Here is a 23,848-nt window from a genome sequence, read left to right as displayed (position 1 = left end):
GTCTTACTGAATTTAAATCAATTCTATCATATGTCCTAATTTTCATGACTAAAAATATGCAGTGAAACCTTAGTTCTTTTTAACCTCAGTATCGTTTCCACTGCTGTTGCCCCATTATAAAAAAAAAACAACTCATAATTATCCACGTTTTCATACTCAACTTTATTTACACAGAAAGAGCAAAGTTGGCAGTTTGAAGAACCAGTTATTACAGCATTTACAGGATTTAAAAAAAAAAAATTGAAAAAAAAATTGAAAAAAAAAAACAGATAGGAATAATAACTAATTTGGTGGGTACCAATAATGGCTAAAGAATCATTAAAGATGGATGAACCAAGTATAAATATTTCACTCAGCAGCTCAGAAGGAAAACATTTGATATTAGAAGCATGCAGTAGGAAATGGCAGACATACTGGGACTAATGTCAAACAGGACGACATTATTATAAGATACAAAGGAACACAAATAAAAAGAAAATCATTCACATAAGTAGAGAGTAGCGAGTAATTTTCACACAACTAAGATCAGGGCATTCAAAGCTTAGCCATACATTACATATCATAGGGAAACATAATACCAGTCTGTGTAATGATTGTTTAATAGAGGAGACCGTAGAGCATATTTTAATGTTGTGTCCTGCATATGAAATTGAAAGGAGGAATTGCAAACCTTAGGATGTCAAGAATTCACAGTAAGTAATATATAAAATGATGGTCCAAGTGCGAGAAAACAAATGGAAACAATCATGAGATTTATTAGGACCAGTGGATTAAAATATAGGATATAGGGAATATGTATTAAATATAGATTTAATTCTCTTCACACTCCATCACAGTGGGTAGCGGTATGCACATCTTAAGTTGCTTCGCAACCCGCCAGAAAAAAAAAAAAAAAAAAAAAAAAAAGCAGAAGAGGAAGAAAAGGACTTTTAGCCAACTTCCGGCAACAAATGTAAGCTTGTTATCGTTGTTGTAGCTCTCGTAAGTGATTACTTACGTTAGCAATTTTTAACTTTATTTGACGTTCTATGGAACTACGGAAGCCCTAAGCGGCCATGCGTTATTAATTTTTTTTTCTTTTGTTGTTTCTCGTGATCTCGACTTAATTTTTCTGTGTACTCGACATCCATCGTCCCGAAGTCAGTGGAGTTTTTAATGTTTTTATTTTTTTGTTAAATGCCTGAAATAAGGTCTGCGGTTAACACAATCTCAAGATATGTTCAGGTTCTACACGAAGACATAAAGTACATCAGTAATACCTCACTCAAGATTTTTTTAAAGATTTTACGGGTCTTGAAAAAGACGGTTGCTAACAAGTGGCTAAATGGGACTACAGAGTTTGTCGGGGACATTAAGCGTCATCACGCCGAACAGGAAAACTCCTCTACTACAGCCTCGTTGTCTTTATATTCACGCTCTTAAAACTCCAACTTTCCAACTTGTAGATTTATCAATTTATAGTATTTTCCAATTGTATTGTGTGTTATTTTAAATAAAGATTGAAAGAGTTGTCGGAAGCTTGGTGACGTTTAGTCATGTGACCGTAGTGTAGTTCGTTTGTAGCCTAACATTAGCAGTTTACTTCTGGCAATTGTATTTAAGCTTCAAAATTCATAAAAGTTGTGTTCATTTGTGAAGATTGTCTTAATGAACGAAAACATGTAAGAATCATAAACTTTTGTCGGTCACAGAGTTTATTTTCTGCAATAATACAAAAGCCAATGGAAAAAATCCTGTCTTTTTTGTGGAGGGAACCAGGGTGATGCTAACTTCTGGGGTGGCCTACAAAAATACCTCATCCCTGCAGGATTGACGACTTCCGCGTTAGTGTCCCACACTTGTGAAGGAGACACCCCTCTCTCTTAATGCGGAGATAAAGTCCATCTCTACAGCAGGCAATTTATTACATTTATGCCAACGTGCATGTAACACACCAGTCCCTTTCACAAAGCGCGAGATTTTCTCGGGATAAACTTACGTCTTGAGCAAACAACCTTTTGTTATATCGAGATCACGAGAAAACAACAGAATTGATTATTTATTTATTTTTAAATATTGCATGGCCGCTTAGGGCTTCCGTAATATACGGTTTGTTTCAGTCTAACGACTTTTAAGTGTTTAATTATTTATTTATTTAATCCACTAGTTTGCCTATGATTCTGCTTGACATATTATGACAGACATACGTGTGATTAAGCTAGCAAATTTATATGGCATATAAAACAAATAAGTTTTACATTTTTGGTGACGCTTTATAACGCGAGTATGTTGTCATGTCGCGGGAAATTCAGTTAACAGTGTCCCAATGTGACGTGAGCCAGAGACCTTACCAGTGCTCGAACTCGTGTACATGATATACTGATTCAATACCTACTGAACGAGCGAGCCGATTGAGACATACCCTAACCTAGACATGTTTATATGTTTATGGAGCAGCCTACCCCCAAGTCTCTGGTAGACTATAATGACTGTTGTATCTTTGATGGACATAAAAAAAATCTTTGAAAACTCAAAGATTGCTTTCAATGTTTAACCATGTATAAAAAAGATGTCTTCCCCTCTGGCTCTTGGTTATTTTATTTGTATTGTTTTCGTGATACATGTCTTGTTTGTTTGTTTTTATTTTGTTTCAGTTGTTGTGATTAAATAAAAGAATAATAATTTTTTTAAAAAATACCCCAGACTGAGGTGGAGTTTTCTGTAGTTTTGCTGGGGGTAGGCGAGGAATTACAAGTTGCAACCTAGCCTCGAACGCAGTAAAGGTGGGCGGTTACTGCTGAGCCTGTTAGGTTTCTTCGGTGTGGTCGCCATTTTGTACGTTTAAACCAGTCCTGGACCGTCGTCGGCTAATGATCTTATACGAAAACAGGTTTTAACAAGTCATATCCATATAAACTGGTAATTTCTACGTTTTATTTGTGTTAATTATGTATTTAAGTAAATGGTCTCGTAAATTTGCCAAGTACCTGGCGTTAACGTCGGTGTAATTGTCTAAGTCGACCAAATGTTGGTTGACTTAGCTCATTTAACTAGCTAACGTAATCTGAATATTGGTGAAATCCTAATGTTACGTGAAATCAAGTCATGCCTTACTTTGTGATCGTCTTATCAATTATATCAGTAGTTCGAAATGGTAGAAAATATGAGGCTATTCACAGCAAGTAGGTTGTCTTAAAAGGCTTTGTTTTCAGCGAAGCAACCTCGGCCTTGTAGTGGAACGTTTCGCTTTGTTAGCCATTTAGCTACTTAACATTTTATGTAAGGCTTGTTGATTTACTTGTATTGCCTGTGTTTTTTTAGACTGAATTATTCATTTCTATGTCAAACTATACGTGGTGTCTGAAACATGTTTAGTTAGCTAGCTACAGCGGTTATACTGAGAAACTCGATGCACATCGTCGCTACTTTTTCATGTAGAAGTCAATCATGTATAATCGACCAGGTCTTTCAAATTTCATTTTATCTCCATGTCATGTTATGATAATGCTTCATACAGATTACAGAGGGTTTAAAGAAAATGTCATGCACATGACTTTAAAGACCAAGTCTTTTACAATAGAACAAGAAGAGAAGAAATCAAGTTGGGAAATGATATTTGAAAAAAATTCTAATTTTAAAACTTGATGCCTATTTGTCTTATTAAACTGACTGTGTGCCCAGCACCATAATGGTGTTCTAAATGAAAGCTAGACATGGTTGAATCAGTGCTTGCTTCAGTAAATGTTGATGAACAATGTCTATTTCAGGTTCTGAAAAGCTAAAACTCAACTTGACAAAATGTGTAATTTCTTTGTGATCATGGCACTTGAAAATATACTCAAATAATATTTCATTAATTCCTCACTCATTTACCCACTTTATGAAGTATGTGGGGAGTGTTTTGTTTTCTTTTTAAAGGTTATACAGGAATTTCTTCTACAGCCCTGGTGATAACTGGATTCGGATAGAGGCCATCTAATGGAGAAATATCTTCTCTGAAGATTGGCACTTTTTATCTCCACACTCATCATTGAACCCCCCCCCCCCCCCCCCCCTTTCACATTGGATTTTTTTTTTTTCTCTTTTGAAAATTAAACTTTTACCCAATTTAAATGTCCTCGCCTATCTTCAAATTACCACAATGGGTGTGAAGAGATAGAAGACCCCCCTTCCCGCTCTCTCTCTCTCTCTTTCTCTCTCTCTCACACACACACACATACATACACAGACATACATCTTCAAGATTTTCATTCCTGCTCTTCCCGGCTCTCACCTCTGACATTTAGTCCGAAGATTTTTGTTCCCTCACCAAACAATTGTTTTTATTGAGGAATAGAAAAGGACTTTTCACCACCATTTTACTTGTTACAAAGCAATCTAAGACGAACAAGTTTCTCAGTGACGAAAGCCCCTCTCACCCTGTTCACTCTTAACTCATCGGTCAAGTGTTCCTTCAGGACCATAACAGCTTGGAGACAACCCAGAAGAAGTTCACCTGGTGGAGACATATTATCCATAGCAGGTGAATTGAACCCACCTAGTTAGTAGGGGGGGAAACTAAATCATTTGCAATTAAAAAAACACTTGTATAAACTTGTATGTGACTAGTCACAAGTTTTCCTAGATTTTTATAAATGTTAGGAAGGCCTAGAGTCAATGGAAATTTGAATGTTCTTGTTGCATTTTGACTAGGGAAATTCCAGAGGGCCTTGTAGCAGCACTTGAAGAGTTCCTGACCAGCAAGAGCATTCCCTGGCCATGACCAACATGAGCAATAAGGGAGATGATTGCTATTTCTACTATTATTCAACATGCACTAAGGTAGTATAGATTGTTTGAGATACAAGATAGAACATCATAGAGAGTTGCTTCTTTGCAAATGCTTCTACCTTGTGTGGGATATGGAAGGGGCTATTTGTTTTGAATCTTTACCCAATATTTCCTAATTCCCGTCCATGTTCTTATTTCCTTTGAAGGGTGATACTTGCCCTTTTCGACATTGTGAGGCTGCCATGGGAAATGAGACCGTCTGCAGTCTTTGGCAGGAGAACCGGTGCTTTCGCAATGTATGTAAATTCCGTCACATGGAAATAAAGGTAAGGTGTATTCTGAAACTACACTGGGTTTACATGAATAATTTTCTGACTTCAGCAGGTATCCGATTATTCCAGGGGTTTATTATGCTATTGCAGTTCAAGACATGCAATTAATAACACCTGAATTTTAGCCAAATCATTAGGTTATTTGGCACATACCATTATCCTTCTGTATCTACAGCTGCATGTTGGAGTAAGGCTGTAATTTCTGTAAATATGTAAAGTGAAGTGATCTGAATATTTTCTGAATGCACTGCTTTCCAAATGTAGCAGTATTGTATTTTCTGGCAAACTATACACTATGCTGTATTTCACAGAAAAACCGCAAAGAAATTCCTTGTTACTGGGAAAATCAGGCAGGTGGCTGCCAAAAGTTTCATTGTGCTTTTCACCACGAGAAGCCACGTTTCATTGATGGCCATTTTGTTGCCCCAGACAAAGGTATAAAACCAATTGGACATAATTTAAACCATAATCTTTTCTTTGGCTTTTTGACTGTAAATAATGCAGTCAGAAAACAAGTAATTTCTTTGCGATCATGCACAAGATTTGCTTTCAATTATTACCTCACAGGGCCTGTGGTGAGGAAGGAGAAAGAGGAAGAAACTCCACAGGACGAACATCTTTCGTCTGCTTCTGCCAACATTTCCAACACCACCAACCCGCAACTCAGAGGAGTCATCAAGGTGGAGACTCAAGAGAGCGTCCCCAGTCCCACACACCCACCAGTAGTCATTAATCCTGTGGACGATGAGGATGATGAAGATGGTAACATGATTCTTATTTGCTCCAGTGCTAGGCATGTTTTGTTTTAGAATCCTAAATGTCCTGTATTGCTGTTAGTAGATCAGTTTTCTGAAGAGGGAGAGGAAGCTTCTGGTGTCTCTCCAAAGAAACTGCTGAGCGGTAGTAGAGGTAATCTTCTTTCTAATGATTGCTTTCTATACTACACTGAGTCCTTTTAAAAATGTATTAAAGTGTTTTCCTTTTACAGATGAGCCACTGAATTTTGGTATCAAAACACTGGAGGAGATCAGGTTGGGGAAAGCTCTGAAGGCCAGTCAGACAAAACCAGGTAAAATATTAGTCACTTGTGTTGACATTATTTCTATTTCACATATCATAATAGTGCTCATACATTGTGGCTTTTTGTGTATTTTATCTTCGTCCCTTTTTCCAAGGCCCTGATGATTTCACCTCAACAAAACAGCGTAGCAACGGAGCTGACACAGAGAAGGAAACCGTTCCGTCAGTTAAACGGGCAACAGTTGTCACTACCAGTGGTATGCTAATAGACAGTAATTACCCCCTAAAATTTCCTTTGTTTGTTGTAGTGATACAGCCTTTCCAAATATAGTTAATTGGAAATTTTACCATTGGCATTCCTTGATGTGTCTTAATATTTGAATGTGCAAAATATGTTTTGTTGTGACACAAAGGTTGGTTAAACAGAAAAGCAGACATTTGTTGGCTGTTTTAGTATTTGTCCCCCTCAGTCAGTACTTGGTAGACCCACAATTGGTTGCATTTACATCTGCAACTCTTCTGGGATATGTCCAGCAGCCTTGCATATTTCGATCTTGATATTTTTGCACATTCTTCTTGGAAAAAGTGGTCAAGCTCTGTCAGACTGGATGGACATGGCTGACAAACAGCAGCTTCAAGTCTTGCCATAGAGTCTCAATCAGACTGAGGTATAACACAATGAGCTGTTCAGACCCATTCGGGTTCTTGGTTTTAGATAACTCCAGTGTAGCTTTGGCAATATGCTTGGAGTCATTATCCTGTTGGAAGGTGAATCTCCACTCCAGCCTCAAGTCTCTTTCAGACTGGAATAGGTTTTCTTCTTGGATTACCCTGTATTTAGCGCCATCTGTCTTGTCCTGAAACCTGACCCGTTTCCCAAGCCCTGCTGATGAAACGCATTCCCATATCATGATTTTACCACTACATGCTTTACTGTGCAGATAGTGTTCTCAGGGACATGAGCACTGTTCCCTCTATGCTAACTGTTCCCTCTAACTATGTGTGTTCAATTCTGATGATGCTTTTGTTGAGAAAACAAATAAAATAGACACACCTAAATGCATTTAAAATGTTAGTCTATTGGTACAATCTGTACGGCTCCTGTTTCTGTTCAGAAGGGTTTGACCAATAGAAATAGGCTTTGCTCAGCAAGAAAACTATTGAGGGAACATTGTTGGTATGCTGTGATGGGTTTTTGGCCAAAGATACTGATTTGTGCCAAGGTAGATGATGTGGATCTCTCCAACTGTTGCAGAGTTATTCTTGGCTTCTTGGTTGCTTCATTGATTGCCCTTCTTACCTATTCACTGTTTTTTGATGGGAGTCCTCCTGTAGGCAGAGCTGTATTCTATCCATTTTTCATAATAGATTTAATGGTGCTTATAGGTATTAATGGTATTTTATAACCAAACCCTGATTGATGCTTTTCCAGAACTTTGTCCTGAACTTTTGCTTAGTTTTTTTATTTGTGGTGATGTTTATTTAAGTATGCTCCAGACTTGTTCAGTATATTGACTTTATCATCTCTATGCGATTTTTGCATTGCCACAATATCCAATGACAATTATTTTTAATCATATTGTATGAATAGACCTGCCAGCCTTTATGTATTTTGTGTAGGAGACCTGCAATTTAATGAGTATGCTAGTGTAAGTTATCACTCAAAAATATGCCAAAACAGTCCATTGCAATCCAATAAAATGGGAGATGAACCAATCAACATATGAATCTGCAATGATTGGTATAGGTGTTTTGAACTTTCCAGTATTAACTGCCACAGTCTGGAGGCCCTGTCCTTTCTCGCATGCCACTAAAAAATGTCAAAAGCCTTTAACAATGAATTATCAGTTGCTGAAATTTATATCACCAAGTAATATATAATTTTATAGGCTTAAGTTAAATAAAACCTAAATGTAAAAAAATTAAATGAGGCTTTATTTTAGCACTTTCGTCAGCGAAACAACTCATACAGACTTGCTGTGTTGTGGTGTTGCAATGAGAAACAGCCTAAGGGCGTTGTGGGATATGGTATTGTGATTGACCTGCAAAGAAGAAGAGGATGATAAAGAGATGGAGTGAAACACATGCATGTTTCTCTTTCATTAGGCATGAATCCAAAATGTTTGCAGATTGCCGCTGTAACATTTGGTTCCCAGCAAGATCCATCACAGCGGCAGAACCTGGAGTGAAATAGCAGAATTTCTCCTGACTGGATTTTGGCGTGCTCAAACAAACCTGCACTAAATTGACAACAGACAACACCATATAAGGCATTTGATTATGTTTTATGTAATTTGTGTGTTAATATAAAATCTCCTGCTATATGGTAGACTATAAATACAAATTAATATAGAAACTGTTAGTATTGTTGCCCTTGTATACAAAACTTTGTACTTGTCATAGTGCCCACTCAAGCAGAAACATTCACATGGTGTGTGATGTGGCACTCCACCACTGTGGTGGCAAACTACCACCACGGTGTTGTGGTTGTCATGGCCACCAGCACAGCACTACTGTCAGGTATACGGAGAGTAGGGGAAAGCACAGTATAATTAGCTGTGCAGTTGGGAACTGCTTGCTGGTGTTGTGTATTCCCTGTGGTGCATATTTAGGTGTATGTCTGAGTGATGTCTCATACTAGTATGCTTTGATGTTAAATGGCAGAACGAAATATGTATGTTGGCGGGTCTGGTAATATAATCATAGACATCAGTGGATATTATGGCAGTGTAATATCATATGGAGATGACAAAATTGCTAAAACACACAAGCCTAGTACTTTAAAACTACAGTTTATTCAATTTGTTTCTACCAATGTCCTCCTTTTCAGAGTGTCCTGCTTTGGAGGACTCTGGAAAAAAGAAAATTACTGACAGGCTTGGAAAAAGATTTGATGAAGGTATATTGACATTGGATGTACTTCACCACCTCTTGTACGTCATACACATGTAAAATAAAAGTTTATAAAAGCAGCTTATAAGCATCATTTGCTTTGTTTAGACATGCTTGTAGAAGGTGGTCTACGGCTGAAAGGATCCCTTGCTAAGCGCCTTGGTGGATTTGTTGACTCCACTGAGGATAAAATCGATATGCCTCCCCTGAAAGTTACATGTAAGTGTCCCCATGTTTCATATTACCAGTACATCTGTATTTAGAACTTAAGAACCTCTTCATATCCGCTGTTTTAGCTCCGAGACCAGTGCATGAAAGACTTGGAATAACTCCTGACATCACTGCACCCAAGTCAATAAACAGTGAGCCAGTACCTTCTGGTGAGATCCGGATCAAAACTCTTGAGGAGATTCGTCAGGAAAAGGCTGCTAAATCTCAGATACAGTGCAAAGGAGTCAGAGTTGTCAACGAGGTACCCACAAATGCGTTAACGTCCACCAAAAAAGTAAAGAAGCCTGTCAGTGGGCCAAGTGTAAAGTCTTTCTCAGAGATCCTGCATGAGAAAAAGAAACTCCAGGAGACAAAGGTGGTGCTTCAGCAAGGTAGTACTAACACTGAGAAAACCGAGGGCCCTAAAAATACTGGAGTGATCAAACTGACCGCCCAAGCAGCAGAGATCAGAGTAAAGACGCTTGAAGAGATTCGTAAAGAAAAAGCTGCCAGAATGCAAGCAAAGCCTCAGGAAACCACAAGTGATGCTGCACCTAGTTCAAGTGATGCAGTGCCAAAAAGACAAATTCTTTGCATTGGCAAGACTGGATGTAAGATAAATGTTTCCCCCATAATTTGTTATTTATTGAATGGTTTAAGAATTTATAATTCAATTGACATTTATTAAATTTTATTTACAGCAGCTATCAACACCAGATCTCAAAAAGTGCAAGATTCTGAGAAGGGGGATTGCAGTGAAGAGGCAAGTCTAATTGTCCTTGTTGTCAAGTCATCATCTTCAGACATATAATTGCTATGCATTAAATCAAATTCTAAGATTTCTCCTATGTTTTTTGTAAATACAGTCCACTGTAACCAATGGAAAGAGTGACGCCTCCATTCAGGATGTAACAGTAAAGAGCTTTGAAGAGATCATGCGAGAGAAAAGACTTCGCAAGCAACAGGAGCGGGCTGCATCTGCTGTTGAGCCAGAGCAAGCTGCCCAGAAACCAATCCCAGTGCTTTGCAAAAAGAAGCCTCCTGTGTTCATCAGGCCAGGAATAACCATCCAAGCAAATTCATCCATACAAGAAGTCATTAGTCATCAGGCCTCCTCTCCTGTCCCTTCTATAGTACCCCAGAGGAAGTCTCCAGAAATGCAGAACAAGGAGAATTCTCTTACCACAAGTGTTAAGAAGTCCAAGTCATCCACTTCAATTGCACTTCCTATGCAAGTGTCAGAGATGGCAGATTCTTTAGGCCAACAATCACAGGAGCCACATTGGAAGAAGATGCAAGTAGTCACCAAGATGCCCCCAAGCAAAGCAGCTGAATTAAAAGGTACAATCTAGCAGAGTATATATATTTTTTACCAGGTGTTATCAAAATTGAATGGTGTTTATTGATCAACTTCAAGCAGCTTTCCAGTTATGTTAAATGTATGATTTGTGTCTGCGTTTCAGTGAGGCCAAAACTGAATGTAAAGCCATCCGTGATGAAGCCAGCTGCTCAGCTGAATCCTGGTAAAAAAAGGACAGCTGCAGACATTAATTGCTCTGCTGTTGCTGCAGTGAAACCTCTTAACGCTGTCCCTGCTCCTGATGTTGAACCACCATGCAAGCGGGCTCAGGTGAAGCATTGGACAGTACCACAGTAATGTGCAGAATTAATACCTAATTAAATTAACTGATGATCATCGAGTTCATTAATATTTCTGTGTCTGTTAGTTGTCTGCACCATCCTGCAGTTTAGAAGTTGAAGCCAGGGTGCAACAGGTGTCCTCTCTTGCTGAGCAGTGTTCACCTGAGCCCCTTTCTGTTCCACAAAGGTATAAGCCTCTCTGGTTTTTATGAATAAATGGTTGGAAATGTAGATAGAATGGCAGTAATAAATGTTGCACTTAGGGCTGGAAATGTTTTACATTTTCTGCATGTGTGATTTTAAGGCCTCGAGCTGTTTTATAGGAAAACTAAATGACCATTAACCCTTTTTACCAGTGGCTACACTGGTATATTTCACACTCCACAGTAGTGGTTAAATGGCTCTTATGAACGTAGATACTCAAGTCTATAGAAATGAGCAGTTTTCTGATTTCACATAAGTATACATAAACATAAGTATTTCTGTTTTTACCTAGCCACCTAGGGGCAATATTTAGAGCAAAGTTCTTTAAAAAAAAAGTGACTGGTGTTTTTCACACATTATTATGTATTATTTCTTCAAAGAAAATTGTGATATCAATCCCATTCCTGTTCTCTACCACTAAAATTCTGAGGTTATCCAAACAGAGGTATAAACCTCTCCCAATGGCATAGTGCCTCTAAAAATGGCACAAAGCATCAAAGAATAGCAGGCAATTTCTAGAAATTGCAAGCGTTGTTTAAAAAAAAAAAAAAGGTCCTAAAATGTCCAAATGGTGCAAACCACCAACAAATGACACGAAAAATGTCTCCAAATGGCACAAAAAAAAAAAAAATCAAGCGAACAAGTGCGCTAATGTTAGCTAGCTACCTATTGTGCCACTGAAATTATAAATTATTTTAAGCTTTCCATTGCTGAGTCTTTTTTTTTTTTTTTTTTTTTTTTTTTGTTCTTGCTCAATATTGATTTTTGTTCATTTTTAGCCTAAATAAATTTGGTACTGCAGTTTTAAAATGTAATAATTTTGATTTTTTTTGTAGCCCCATCATCAGTACTCCCACACAAGCACGGCCACGTAGGGTAAGTGTGGCTTCTGCGCGTGGCACTGCTCCTGCAGGAAATGCCTCCACAATGGACGACTTTGAGGACTTGCTGGATGAATTTACTGATGACAGACTAGAGGATGAGATTGAGCTGGACCCAGGCAAAGGCGAGGATGACCTCTTGTTGGAGCTTTCAGAGATGATTGACAGCTAAGATTGGTCTCAGGGAATACTTGTTCTCTTTCACTGAATTAGGTCAAGCCCTTTGTCCTTTAAAACATTCTTGATTTATTGAGCTGAAGCCTTTCTTTGTCTTAAACAAAAAATATATATATATTTTTAAACATGGATCAAAGTATGTTTTAGTTTTCTTTACTGTTGAGTAAAGGTAACTTTTGCCATTTACTTTTCCGGTCTATTTATGACTTTTTAAATGTTGCGTTTCTGCATATATTCAGTAAAATTCACTTCAATATAAATGGCTGTTGTAAAGATCTCAAAGAAATTCATTGAGCCATTAAATTATAATATGCTGATCAATTATTTGATCACACTGTACATTTGTGGCTTGTTTATGGTATCTGATTTGTTGAATAGTACATATAACTTGCCGCTAGTCATGTAATATTAATGCAGAAAGTGTTTATTTGTATACTGTGTATGCTTTGGAGAATTAAATGATAGAGGGCCAAGAAGGCAAGTGATGTCTTAATCAGTGCGCTCATTCATGTGAATTAATTTCCTATTTGAAATTGGATTTGCTAAATGTTTATTGACTGTGGATGGATTATATTATTTTAATGAAATGTTTGTGTCATGTTGAAACGGGATCTTGAATTTATGAATTGATGGTATAGATTTGTTTTCAGGATTTGAACATTTGTCAGGCCTACTATATGTTGTTGCTTGTATTTTGCTCTACATTAGGCTTATTTTTGAACCATTATCCATATTTCCTGTCCAAGTAATTAATGAGAAATTATGTTCCCTTTTCAGTCTCTTTCAGTTTACTGTTTGTAAAGGTTCTCAGGGACTGATTTAGCTTTCCAAATGTTTTTACCCTTGTCCTTGTCTCTATTGTTAGTAATTGCTATTTGACCTCAAGATGACCGTTTAACCTAGGGTTTCAAATAGGATGATCTATTTGGCATCTACATCATGGTTGGTGAAACAAGAGCATATGGCTTTATTAAAACATTTCTATAATTAATTTTCTTTGACATTGTGTAGCTGTTCCTTGATTTGCAGTTGTACAGTTGATACTGATCTCAGTATTTTAAAATTAATTATTTTCAAAATAAACTATATGGGATATGTTGGCAAGAATATACATAATTATTATTGCTATATACATACTAAGCATAATATAAATGTTATTGTTTTTGTACATAATATAAATACATAATTATACCAGAGTTTCTGCTATGAAATTTTGGTTCCAGCCAGCAATTCTGGGAATGATAATGTTTACTGGACAAATTGGGAAAAAATCTGATCATCTCATTTCTGTTTTTTTTTGTTTTGTTTTGTTTTTTTCTTTTCTTCTTTTTTTTTGGCACTAATGTTTTGGACTCTGCATTATGTATGCGATTGTGGTGGCAGGGGTGGGGTTGATCGTCACCTGTGGACTGAGAGGAGGCGGGTCCAATCACAGGTAACCCATGATTGGAGACGGGTCTCTGTAGCTCAGAGTAATGGTCGTGTTGAAAGGCTATTTCAATTGGCCGAGAGCCCTGTCGGTTACACATGCAAGTAAAGTTGTAAGTTACATTTTTTTTTATTAATTACCAACATATGTACAGATTTCATACAAAAATATACATCTCACAACATATAAATTAAGAAAAAAAATTTACAAAAACGTGGATGTGAAGTATATGATTGAAGCCATTGACAATCACCAGAAGTAACCTAAAGTTTGATTAATGAAAATGTATTGGTTAATGTAAAATATTATATGATGAGAGTATGAACAACAATGCTGTAGTATTGAGTAGAATTGTGAGTTTTCCTATTCGGCATGATTAAGTTTAATGTCAAAATCCTGAGTATAGGTTTTTTGAATGGGTTTTTGGTTAAATGGCTGGTATGTGATTAACATAAGCTCAAGATATTTTCACGTTTTATTCTTCGGCATACATTAATAATACCCCACTCGTAATTTTTTTAAACTTTTACCTGTCTTGAAAAAAAGGCAGTTGCTAACAAGTGGGTAAATGCGACTACAGACATTGTCAGGGATATTAAACGTTATCACTGGAAAACTCATCTACTACTGCCTCAGTATGTTACTCGTATAGAATATATTGACAAAGTGTAATCAATATGTCTAACTAATATTTGGATATGTTAATAAAGCATAATCTAATATGTTTAAGCAACATGAAGAATTATTAATTAGAGGCATAATGTAAGACTATAAAAAACGCTTTTTAATTAAGTTACATTCTAAGTGTGTACTGAGCTAGAAGACTTCTATGTTTTACTGCACAGCAGGCATAATCTAAAACTATAAAAACAATTTTTAATCAAGTAGCATACTAAGTGTGTAGACATTCACCAGAAGTGTGTTTCCAATCAAAGCCCCTTAAGCTTCAATACCAGTGTCAAAATAACAGATAAGACTTCTAGGAGGAAGGGTACCAGGCTGGGACTAGAGCCAGAAAATCATTAAGGGTATAAGGTGAATTATGGGACAAAAGTAAAAACCCTGTCCCCATAAAACATTTAAGAAAATACAACTGACAAAGCATGTGCCACAAATTTAAGGTTCAATTATTCATATATAGATATGAATAATTAATTAAGGCAATGGAGGTTGGTTTGTTTCTAGAAAGAAAAGGTGAATGCCCCACCTAGGGATAATTTTACTGCTTCAGAAAAGTATATAAACACATGTTTGTGTATGTATAATTCAGACTTTCTGCAGACTCTCTCACTTTATAGTTTCAGTAAAGTTGAATTACTTTTGACATCTATTAACCCTCTGACTCTTAAGTTTTTTGTTAGGCTGGAAAGATTGTTTGCCATGACACTCACACTCTTGAAAACTATTCCAACTCAAACTTTACAACTTGCAGATTTATCAGTTTATAGTATTTTCCAATTCTAGTGTGTTTTTTTTTTTTTTTCCAATTGTAGCGCTATAAATTCTATAGGAAACTTAGTGATGGTGACGTTGACAGCTGAGCAGCATTCAAAGCCATTGTAAATTAGTCTTTAAATGCACACCTGTGACCTCATTACATTAGTATTACTGCGCCCAATTATTTTAAAATGTCTGATTATTTTTGTTAATTTTGTTTTACTGGGTGGACTAAGTGTGGACGAGTGGCTCAAAGAGATAGACAGGGAAGAGGAGGAAGATAAAAAAGAAAGGAACTATGCTGAAATTATTGAAAGAGAAATTGAAGAGCTGGAAAAGTTAAGAAACGAAGCCGGTTTTGTGACCATCATATTCTGTGACCGTAGTTGGCGCTGTTGTCACTGTGCAGCTTGAACTCGGTTAAACAGATGAGTTCACTAACAGCAAACAATGTAAGTTCAGACTGTACGAAAATGAAGGTGAAGGCTGTGTGGAAAGTTTTTTTGGGTTTTTTTTAATGCTGGTTATTCACATCATAAATCTCATCTGCTTGTCACTTAAGATTAAACGCGGTGTAGTTGTTCGCAAAGTAGCCAATTAGTGTTCTTCAAACGCAACAAACAACCAACAACTGACAAGCTGACGTCACACAGACAACTTTAGGCTACTATATTTAAAGGGGCCATCATGTGACCTCACTGTTATGTGAATTCACTGTTACATGGACTCAGGTGACTTCTTTTATCTTCCCATGTATAACCAAAAGACGGTCACCACTCTGGTCAACAGCTGGACCTGGGCACAAGAGATCACACATTTTGATAGTTGTCATCACAATATGTGACCTCACTGTTACATTACTGAAAATTTCTGACACACTTATTTGGTATCGATTCCTTTAAAAATGTTGATGATAAAATTATATAAATACAAAACCTGGGTTTCTACATCACTTTCAAGCAGTTTCAGTACTGTTGTATACTGTTTGTGCCAAAACACCCCTGACATATTTCACTGGTCCATGTCACATGACTGAACAGCAAGTGTTCAGTTGCACACTGCAAATGTGCACGTTTTTTGTTGCTGGTGTTTTATTTTATTTTATTTTATTTTATTTGGGATTTTATTTTATTTTTACTCATATTAGTACAAAATTTGTATTTAATTGTGCTCATATTTTCATTTGTAATAAATTTGTTATTAATGTGTCATGTAATTTGCATCTGTGTAATGATATTTTTTTTTCTTCTTCTCAAAATGACCATTATTTTAAAAATCATATACCTATTTAAGAAATATGGAGGACCTGAGCACCCACGTGATTGGTGTGTATGGTATCCTAAGGCATAATTTGCAAGTGGTATCTATTCATAGTGGATAAAACCATGCTTATGGAACTGAAGAAGTATCCTCTCGAAGGAGAATATCCCAAAAATACAGCTAAACATCATCCTGAAAAGGAGATCCTCGAATTTCTGCATGATGGTAAGCTAATCAGTACAGGAAAAAAAAAGTAGCAAGGTAATTAAGGAAATATTCTTCGTGTGTGTGTGTGTGTGTAAAGGACATTTCTTTTTTTTTTTTGCTAAAAAACTAACTTTATGTAATAGAAAAACATGAATCAGGTAATTGTAATAAATGTGATATTTCCAGAGACTGTTCAGCATATGGTTTTAAATTGTATGGCATATGAATGAGAGACTCCAGTTCAGAGAAGAAATAAAAACTCTTGGGATCAACTTGACATTACAGAGCCTTTTGAATAATTCTTCTGAAGTACATAAAGTTATTTTAAATTATTTTTTAAAAATACATTTGTATAATAGAATATTAGTTAGTTAATATATTAGTTAATATTAAAGTTAGGGTTTTTTTTACCTTTCCACGTCAACGCTTCGCCCAGAAGGTGGTGGAAATACCCCAAAAGTTGATTTGCCAACCGCGACAAAACCCAAAACAGAAGAAAGACATTTTTGTTGCGCTGTTTTTGCAGTTCCGGTCCAGTAGGTGTCAGTACAGTACTCGCATTGCTCTGTCTTTCAGTTCTACGGGAAACGAAAACTGTCCGGGAAGACATTGCTGGTTGTGTAGCTAATATTCTAGACAGAAATATTAACAAACTCGTGTCTCTATTTTAAGAAAACGATACGTCAAAGAAAAGGCTTACATAAGCCTTGCGCCTCTGCTTAAGGTCTGATTCACTAGCTGGGATGCCTAATTTTCCTCGTAATTTTACATGTTATGGGAGGTACTGGAAATTTCACAGTAAGAAGGAAGACATATTTATCAAACATCGAAGTGCAATAAGCCCCCGACAAAAACCTCTACGTGTGTGTGTGTACATTTGCAGTCATTTATAGACAGCGCGACCCTGTTTTGTTGTCTCCTCGAGCTACGGTTTGCTAAATACTGTTCCGATGGAATTTGACTAGCTAAGAAGCTAACGCTATTACGGCTCGAGTTTCTGCGTTTGCGTCTGTTTTAGCCGATAGATAATGCTGCAATAAAGTGTAGCTTCCAGTTTTATGTTGGAAACGTTAAATACATGGTATATGTGCATTTAGTCACATTTTGTTTATGTAGTACAGTGCTGGCAGGTTACTGGTAGTGAGGCTGCTGGCGCCTGTTTTCGTGAGTTGTCAAAATAGTGTAAACAAACAATGAAGCTTTTGGAAAATTCGAGTTTTGAGGCCATTAATACTCAGCTCACCATAGAGACTGGAGACTGTAAGATAATCGGAAGGTAAGTTTTTGTCATGTCAGTAGACATGCAAAGTATGAAAATACACTGCAGCTAATAGTAGATGTAGTGCCTGGTATTAAATTACAACGTTTGTTAGTTGTTCATGAGTGATGGGACAGTGGAATGTAGAACATAAACATGATATCTTGGAGTATGATGTGCATATTAGGTTTGCAGCGGTATACCGGTTTCACTGTATACCTCGGTATGAAAATTGACAGTTATCATACCATGTACATTTGCTTATCTAAGGTACTGAAAAAAGTAACCACATACAGTTTGCTATATATATAAATAACATCTCCGTGCAGATCAAGGGATGTCTCCCATTTATAACATTAATCCCTAACAAAAAAAAAATGTGTGAACGTTGTCATAAAATGCACCATCAAACTCATTTTCCACATCCCGGCTTCCGGCTACAACTGCACTGTTTGTCTGTTCAGTAATCTCTGACTTACAAACACACACAAACATTCACTTATCATAAATGACTTGGGCTTCAGAGCGCGCAGATGAAACAATATCGCAAACCTTATTATCTTGTGATTGGATATTTGGGAAGGGACTCATGTGAGACAGTTCTGGGAGGTAATTATACCACATCATTTCGATGACAGACTTTGGCTCAGGCATTTCAGAAAGACGGAAACATTTGAGATGCTGTGCAACGAGATTGGTCCGCTGTTTAGTGCAGTTCTGTGACTCACTGCGCTATGTTTCCCACAGAAAAATGCATTGCCATTGCACTGTATAAATTGGCCACGTGGGCTGAATATTCAATCACATAAGCCAATTATCCAATCACACGATTTGTTGATAAAAATTCACATGACTTTTTGGATGCGCATTGAGGAATTTATTCAGTAAACTTGTTTCCGTCGTAGTTTGTGTGCATGTATTCTTATTGAATAAAAAATTATCCACCTCGGTTGATCACATAAGTTTTTTATGCGCGTTTTGGAGATTTTATTTGCATCTGGTGTTTCCATCCAGCTATTTTTATACGATATCCCAAAATTCACATAAAAATACGTGGATGGATACATGGCTACTGACCCCAATGTGAGCGTGTGTGTGTGTGTGTGAGTTAAAGGTACAAACAGGAGCAATCTGGCTGCACTGCACCTACAGTATATGTTAATAATCATAGGACGTTATTATAACAAACAACTGATGTTATTTTTCATTTAGTAGTTAATTTAACATGCTATGCTAACGTAAACAACTTTGTAAACAAAAGTTAATATTAAGTGACTTATGTATTATGTACACCCAGTATTGTCTGTTTTAGTTTGACGTCACTGAAAATAGTTCCAAACAAAGCCACAGCAGGTCCTGCTCCTTTTTCCCTCCTAATTTCTTTTGTTAAAACTAGAGATTTCTTATTTATTTTGAAAAAGGAGATTTTTTTTTTTTACACATGCTTACATTTAAAAAAAGATTTAAAAAGATTCAATTATAATAAAGCATTTGTTCAACCAAAAAACCCTTTTGTTTTCTTTCCTTTAAGGGTAATTGTAACTTCTTCTTCTTCTTCTTCTTCTTCTTCTTATTATTATTATTATTATTATTGCGTAATGCCCTAACACTGTGGGACTGTGATATTTTATGAGACAGTTATCGTACCGTGAAAATCTCATACCATTGTAACTCATATCATAGTATGCAACTAGAGTGTATGCATGGTCCATCTGTAGCATTTAATTATTTCCTGAAAACATGCAACTTCTGCTGCTGACTGTTTTGTGATGCTGTTTTCCTTTTTTTAGGATTGAAAGTTACTCCTGCAAAATGGCAGGTGAGGACAAGCAGATGTTTAAGCAATTCTGTCAGGAGGGACTGCCTCATGTGCTGGAAGCTCTGTCTCCTCCACAGTCATCTGGAATCAGCCCTAACAAGTACATACATGTTAATATGAATTAATAACATTCAATAAGTTAAGAAATCTTAGTTTAATCTTCAGAAGATTTAGATGTTTTCGATTTAACAAACAAATATATCAGAGTTTCCGCTAAGAAATTTTGTTGCAGGCCAACGTGTCTGGAAATTATAAAGTTTATCGGAAAAACTGGAAAAAATCCGGTCATCTCATTTCTGTGTTTATTTTGTACTGTAACATTTTGGACAGTATATGCGATTGTGGGGGCGGGGGCATGGTCGAAGGGGCAGGTGGGGGGGGGGGGGGGGTATATTTGCGCAGACACAAAGATCTTATTTAGGTGTGCAATTGCGAAGATACTTTGTCTAACGTATGTCTGCTTCATGTTAATATTTTTACTAGACATTGTGTCTGACAGTTTTTATTTTATCAGACATTTTGAATTTTTAACAGTCAAAAACCAGTATTTACCGGCTAATGGAAACTCTGAGATATATATACTTAAAATGTATATAAATACAAAGTCACAATGCTTCACATCAGGTGGTTCTTTGCCTCCACGTTGTGCAGTAAAATCATGTAATGCACACCTAGTGGTGGATTACCTCGCTTATACTATGGTCAATAACCAGAAGTGACAAGTTAAAGCAGTCATTGATGTTTGCAGCGCAAAATTTTACTGAAAGGATAAAAATAATGGTTCATTTTCATTAGTTCTTTTATATACGGGTTGTTAGAGCTAGGATTCTGCCCTCTCTAAATCATACACAAAAAAGTAGTGCGATAAGATTGCATATACTTGAATGAATTGTAATAAATTGTTATTAGAGAGCGAGAGAGAGATTGTGCGTGTGTGAATTACCTGCATCTGTGCCGCATCTCTACTAATAATGAAGCTCTGAGTTTAACTACTGTATGCATTGTAACTGTATGTTATTATGGTTATGGTGTGTGTGTGTGTGTGTGTCTATATGTGTATCTATCTCTCTCTCTCTCTCTCTCTGTGTATATATATGTATATATATTTGTGTGTGTGTGTGTGTGTGTGTGTGTGTGTACACTCACCACACCTGAACACCTGCACATTCATGCTGCTATTGAATCAGCCAGATAGATAACTTCACACATATATACATACATACATGCATGCATATATACAAATATACAAATGCGCATGCACTTTCAGGCTGAGTCACAGTCAAAGTGGCGATGAAGGGGAGGGTCCACTTTCTGATAAGTGCAGCAGGAAGACTCTGTTCTACTTGATTGCTACTCTCAACGAGTCCTTCAGGCCGGACTATGACTTCAGCCGCACCCGAGGTCATGACTTCAGTAGAGAGCCCAGTGTCAACTGGGTAGGGAAATTTTCACACATACAAATGTTGTTAAAACTATGCTGTATGCTGAAGAGCTGTTTAGATTATTTTTACTTAGACCATTATTTAAAAAATGTAGAACATGCTGTAGGGGAATGCAAGCTCAGCAAAATTAAAAATCTATTTCATGGTGGTGTCCTTTCAGGTGTTCAATGCCGTGAACAGTAGCTTGTCTGCTGCTGCTGGGGAGGCATACAATCGCTTACAGCCGAAGCTCTGGGAGGCCATTGACAATGAGATCAGTCTGACTGAGTGTGATATTTACAGGTAAAACTCAATTTAATCCAAATCATGAAGGCAACATTCTGAAAATATCCATGTTCAGGGATCATGATTAATCTAGATCAGTGGTTCTCAACCAGGGGGGCGCGCTGAGATCGAAAGGCGCAGTGCAAATTGTTTTCAAGAAAAAAAACACAGACAGGGCATCATTTAGGTACTCTGTGTATTTTATTGCTTTTCAAATAGAATGTGCATAAATGAGAAACCCCGCGCTCCCTCTCCCCCTGTATTTTCTTTTTGCTAGGGAGAGGCAGAGCTTAGCCTGCCTTTTATCTAGCTGTCAATGCAGACCAGTGTTGCCAACTTAGCAACTTTTCAGACCCCTTTAGTGACTTTTTTGCCAAAAAAAAAGTGCCTAGCATCAAATCAAGTGACTTTTTGGACAAATCTTAGCAACTTTCCACATGACACATGATAGGGGAGGCTTGAGGGAGCTTTAGTTACAAAAGGTTGAGAAACTCTGATCTAGATCACTTGATTTTACTCTGTCTTTTATGATTAGGATAAGTATGTACTACTGAAAGGATATTTTCTGTCATAATTTCAGCTATAATCCAGACCTTGATTCTGACCCATATGGAGAAGAAGGCAACCTGTGGTCCTTCAACTATTTCTTCTACAATAAGAGGCTGAAAAGAATTGTGTTCTTCACATGCCGCTCTGTTAGGTAGGGTTTGTTCTTCACATCACACCTCAATTCGGGACATGTTTAAAGGGTACCATGAGCTGGCAACCTAAATATTTCACGTAGGAGTAAATTGTGTTTCTAGTTGTGTAATGCCTGTTTACATTGGGGTCTAGTCTTTTTATGACTCCACGAGATTCAGGCATTGGAACTGAGCTGGACCTGGATCTGGATGAAGGCAGCTTTGAGGAGGAGGAAAACATGGATGAAGAGAGGTGAGAACACACCTGAAGATAGTAACGTAATAGATAATAAAATATAAAAAGAAAAATGCTGACATTGTAAGCAGGTCATGTCACAGATTTCCGCCTTTGTTCAGAGATGATTACATTTTAACTATTTGCATGTAACGTAACTTTTAGGACACATACTTTCTTTTATACGCTGATCAGCCATAACATTAAAACCACCATCCTTGCACTTTTCCATTTTTCCTGCTTTCAACACAACACTTTGAGAACTGACTGTTCACTTACTGCCTAACATGTCCCACCCTTTTTACAGGTGCCATTGTAACGAGATAATCAATGTTATTCAAGTCACCTGTACGTGGTTTTAATGTTATGGCTAATTGGTGTAATTACAAAATATGGAAAAATAAATTATGTGGTGAATGAAAAGTTTGTTCACAGCTCTTTCCATCTCAACTGTATCATCAACTGTAATGTACAGTATACAGTCAGATGAAATGATATTTCTCCTGGACCCACAGTGCAACATACATGCATGACATAATGCTGACAGGACATAAAATGCAATAAGAATAAGAAAGCAGTGGAGGCAGTAAGAGCGTAAAAACTCCAAATCACAAAACATTTAACATTACATTGAAATACACAAAACACCTTTTCTTACATACAAGTGATACAACAGACATTTGACAAATATTTTAGGAAACACGTTTGGATAGGAGACAAACATTGATATTAAACAACATTTGAATGTCAATTTTTACACTAAGTTGTACTAGCACAAGCTGATTGTGTTCTATAACAGTAATATCCATTGCAGGTATCGACCATTATGTGCCCAGTGAAGATGTCATAAATCCGCTGCCTTGCTCCTGGAGTCTAATGTCTTTTACCATTTTATTTCAAGTGTCTGTTTTTGCTATCACTATGATAGGATACATGCTTTTAATAACAGGAACTTAATGAGATCCATACATTGGTTTTAAAAAAATTTTAGCGTTTGTGTTTCTCAGTTGTTGTTATTAGATGTTTTTGCTTTTTGTCACTGACTCCTGAGAAATGTTGGTCACTGATATAGGATCACTTGATTTTCCTACGTTGTCAAAATTCCTATTGACTTTTTTCATTTAAAAAATTGCTATTTACTTTATATAAAGTTAATAGTTGTATTTTCACATCATAGTGTGTTGGATGAAGCACTTTATTCTTATTCTTCCAGTCCTTTTTTATGACAGCATTTTTCAGGCTTTACTCAAATTCAAATGCTAATTTGAAAATGCTTATGCATACATGTATTTGCAGTTGCATTTTCTGTCTGTGAATTATTCAAATTCAAGTACAAAACATATATTTATAATTGCATTTACATGAACAACAATGCATAGTGGGTGCCAAAATGAAAATGAAAATGAAAGGTCCATTTGACATTTAAATTTCTAAACTGGTATTATTCTGCCATATTGAAGAAGCTACACCAGTCCATACATTTGCAGTTGCACTTTCTCATCCTTATGGTCCAACTCAGCCAAAAATAAAACACAAATGCAATCCTGTTTGTGTTTGCATTTTCAATGCCAACAAGTTACAGCTGTCTGTCAGATACTACGGATGTGACCTTTTGCTGTTTTGGAGGAAATTACAAAATCAGTTTAACCTCTTAATACCTGTTGTGTTTTATTTTGGGGGCAAGTTGGAGCATGAGGATGAGTGGAGTAGC

General features: G+C 36.8%; 2 protein-coding genes across 5 annotated transcripts; both read left to right on the top strand.

The window, feature by feature from the left end:
* Positions 1-1,076: 1,076 nt before the first annotated feature.
* On the top strand, positions 1,077-13,107 carry zc3h11a (zinc finger CCCH-type containing 11A). 4 transcript variants are annotated; one of them, XM_053652700.1, is made up of 17 exons: positions 1,077-2,898; positions 4,437-4,501; positions 4,672-4,800; positions 4,956-5,075; positions 5,393-5,516; positions 5,649-5,843; positions 5,919-5,990; positions 6,070-6,150; positions 6,257-6,358; positions 8,932-9,000; positions 9,102-9,212; positions 9,290-9,814; positions 9,905-9,966; positions 10,070-10,544; positions 10,667-10,833; positions 10,931-11,031; positions 11,885-13,107. In XM_053652700.1, exons 3-17 carry the CDS (start codon positions 4,738-4,740, stop codon positions 12,099-12,101), a joined length of 2,484 nt encoding a protein of 827 aa, XP_053508675.1. In that variant the 5' UTR covers positions 1,077-2,898; positions 4,437-4,501; positions 4,672-4,737; the 3' UTR covers positions 12,102-13,107. The 4 variants fall into 4 exon arrangements, with proteins under 4 accessions (XP_053508675.1, XP_053508678.1, XP_053508677.1 ...); XM_053652703.1 differs by lacking the exon at positions 1,077-2,898 and having other exon boundaries at positions 4,029-4,501; positions 9,908-9,966; XM_053652702.1 differs by lacking the exon at positions 1,077-2,898 and having other exon boundaries at positions 4,030-4,501; positions 5,922-5,990.
* Positions 13,108-13,234: 127 nt separating this feature from the next.
* Positions 13,235-23,521, top strand: maf1a (MAF1 homolog, negative regulator of RNA polymerase III a). The gene is made up of 7 exons (XM_053652706.1): positions 13,235-17,715; positions 19,488-19,616; positions 20,784-20,952; positions 21,119-21,240; positions 21,803-21,922; positions 22,057-22,155; positions 22,952-23,521. The coding sequence occupies exons 1-7, from the start codon at positions 17,633-17,635 to the stop codon at positions 22,974-22,976; spliced, it is 747 nt and encodes a 248-aa protein (XP_053508681.1). The 5' UTR covers positions 13,235-17,632; the 3' UTR covers positions 22,977-23,521.
* The last annotated feature ends 327 nt before the right edge of the window (positions 23,522-23,848 follow it).

This window comes from Ictalurus furcatus, chromosome 21, assembly GCF_023375685.1.
Source record: "Ictalurus furcatus strain D&B chromosome 21, Billie_1.0, whole genome shotgun sequence".
In the NCBI taxonomy this organism is placed as follows: Eukaryota; Metazoa; Chordata; class Actinopteri; order Siluriformes; family Ictaluridae; genus Ictalurus; species Ictalurus furcatus.
This window is presented reverse-complemented; position numbering and strand designations above follow the sequence as displayed.

Bases quoted from the DNA above. Each gene is read 5' to 3' on its own strand.
- zc3h11a (XM_053652700.1), top strand. From the start codon at position 4,738: ATGACCAACATGAGCAATAAGGGAGATGATTGCTATTTCTACTATTAT. The intron at 4,801-4,955 runs GTAGTATAGATT...TTTCCTTTGAAG, and splicing joins ATTATTCAACATGCACTAAG to GGTGATACTTGCCCTTTTCG. The intron at 9,967-10,069 runs GCAAGTCTAATT...TTGTAAATACAG, and splicing joins AGGGGGATTGCAGTGAAGAG to TCCACTGTAACCAATGGAAA.
- maf1a (XM_053652706.1), top strand. From the start codon at position 17,633: ATGAAGCTTTTGGAAAATTCGAGTTTTGAGGCCATTAATACTCAGCTC. The intron at 17,716-19,487 runs GTAAGTTTTTGT...TCCTTTTTTTAG, and splicing joins GACTGTAAGATAATCGGAAG to GATTGAAAGTTACTCCTGCA. The intron at 21,923-22,056 runs GTAGGGTTTGTT...ATTGGGGTCTAG, and splicing joins TTCACATGCCGCTCTGTTAG to TCTTTTTATGACTCCACGAG.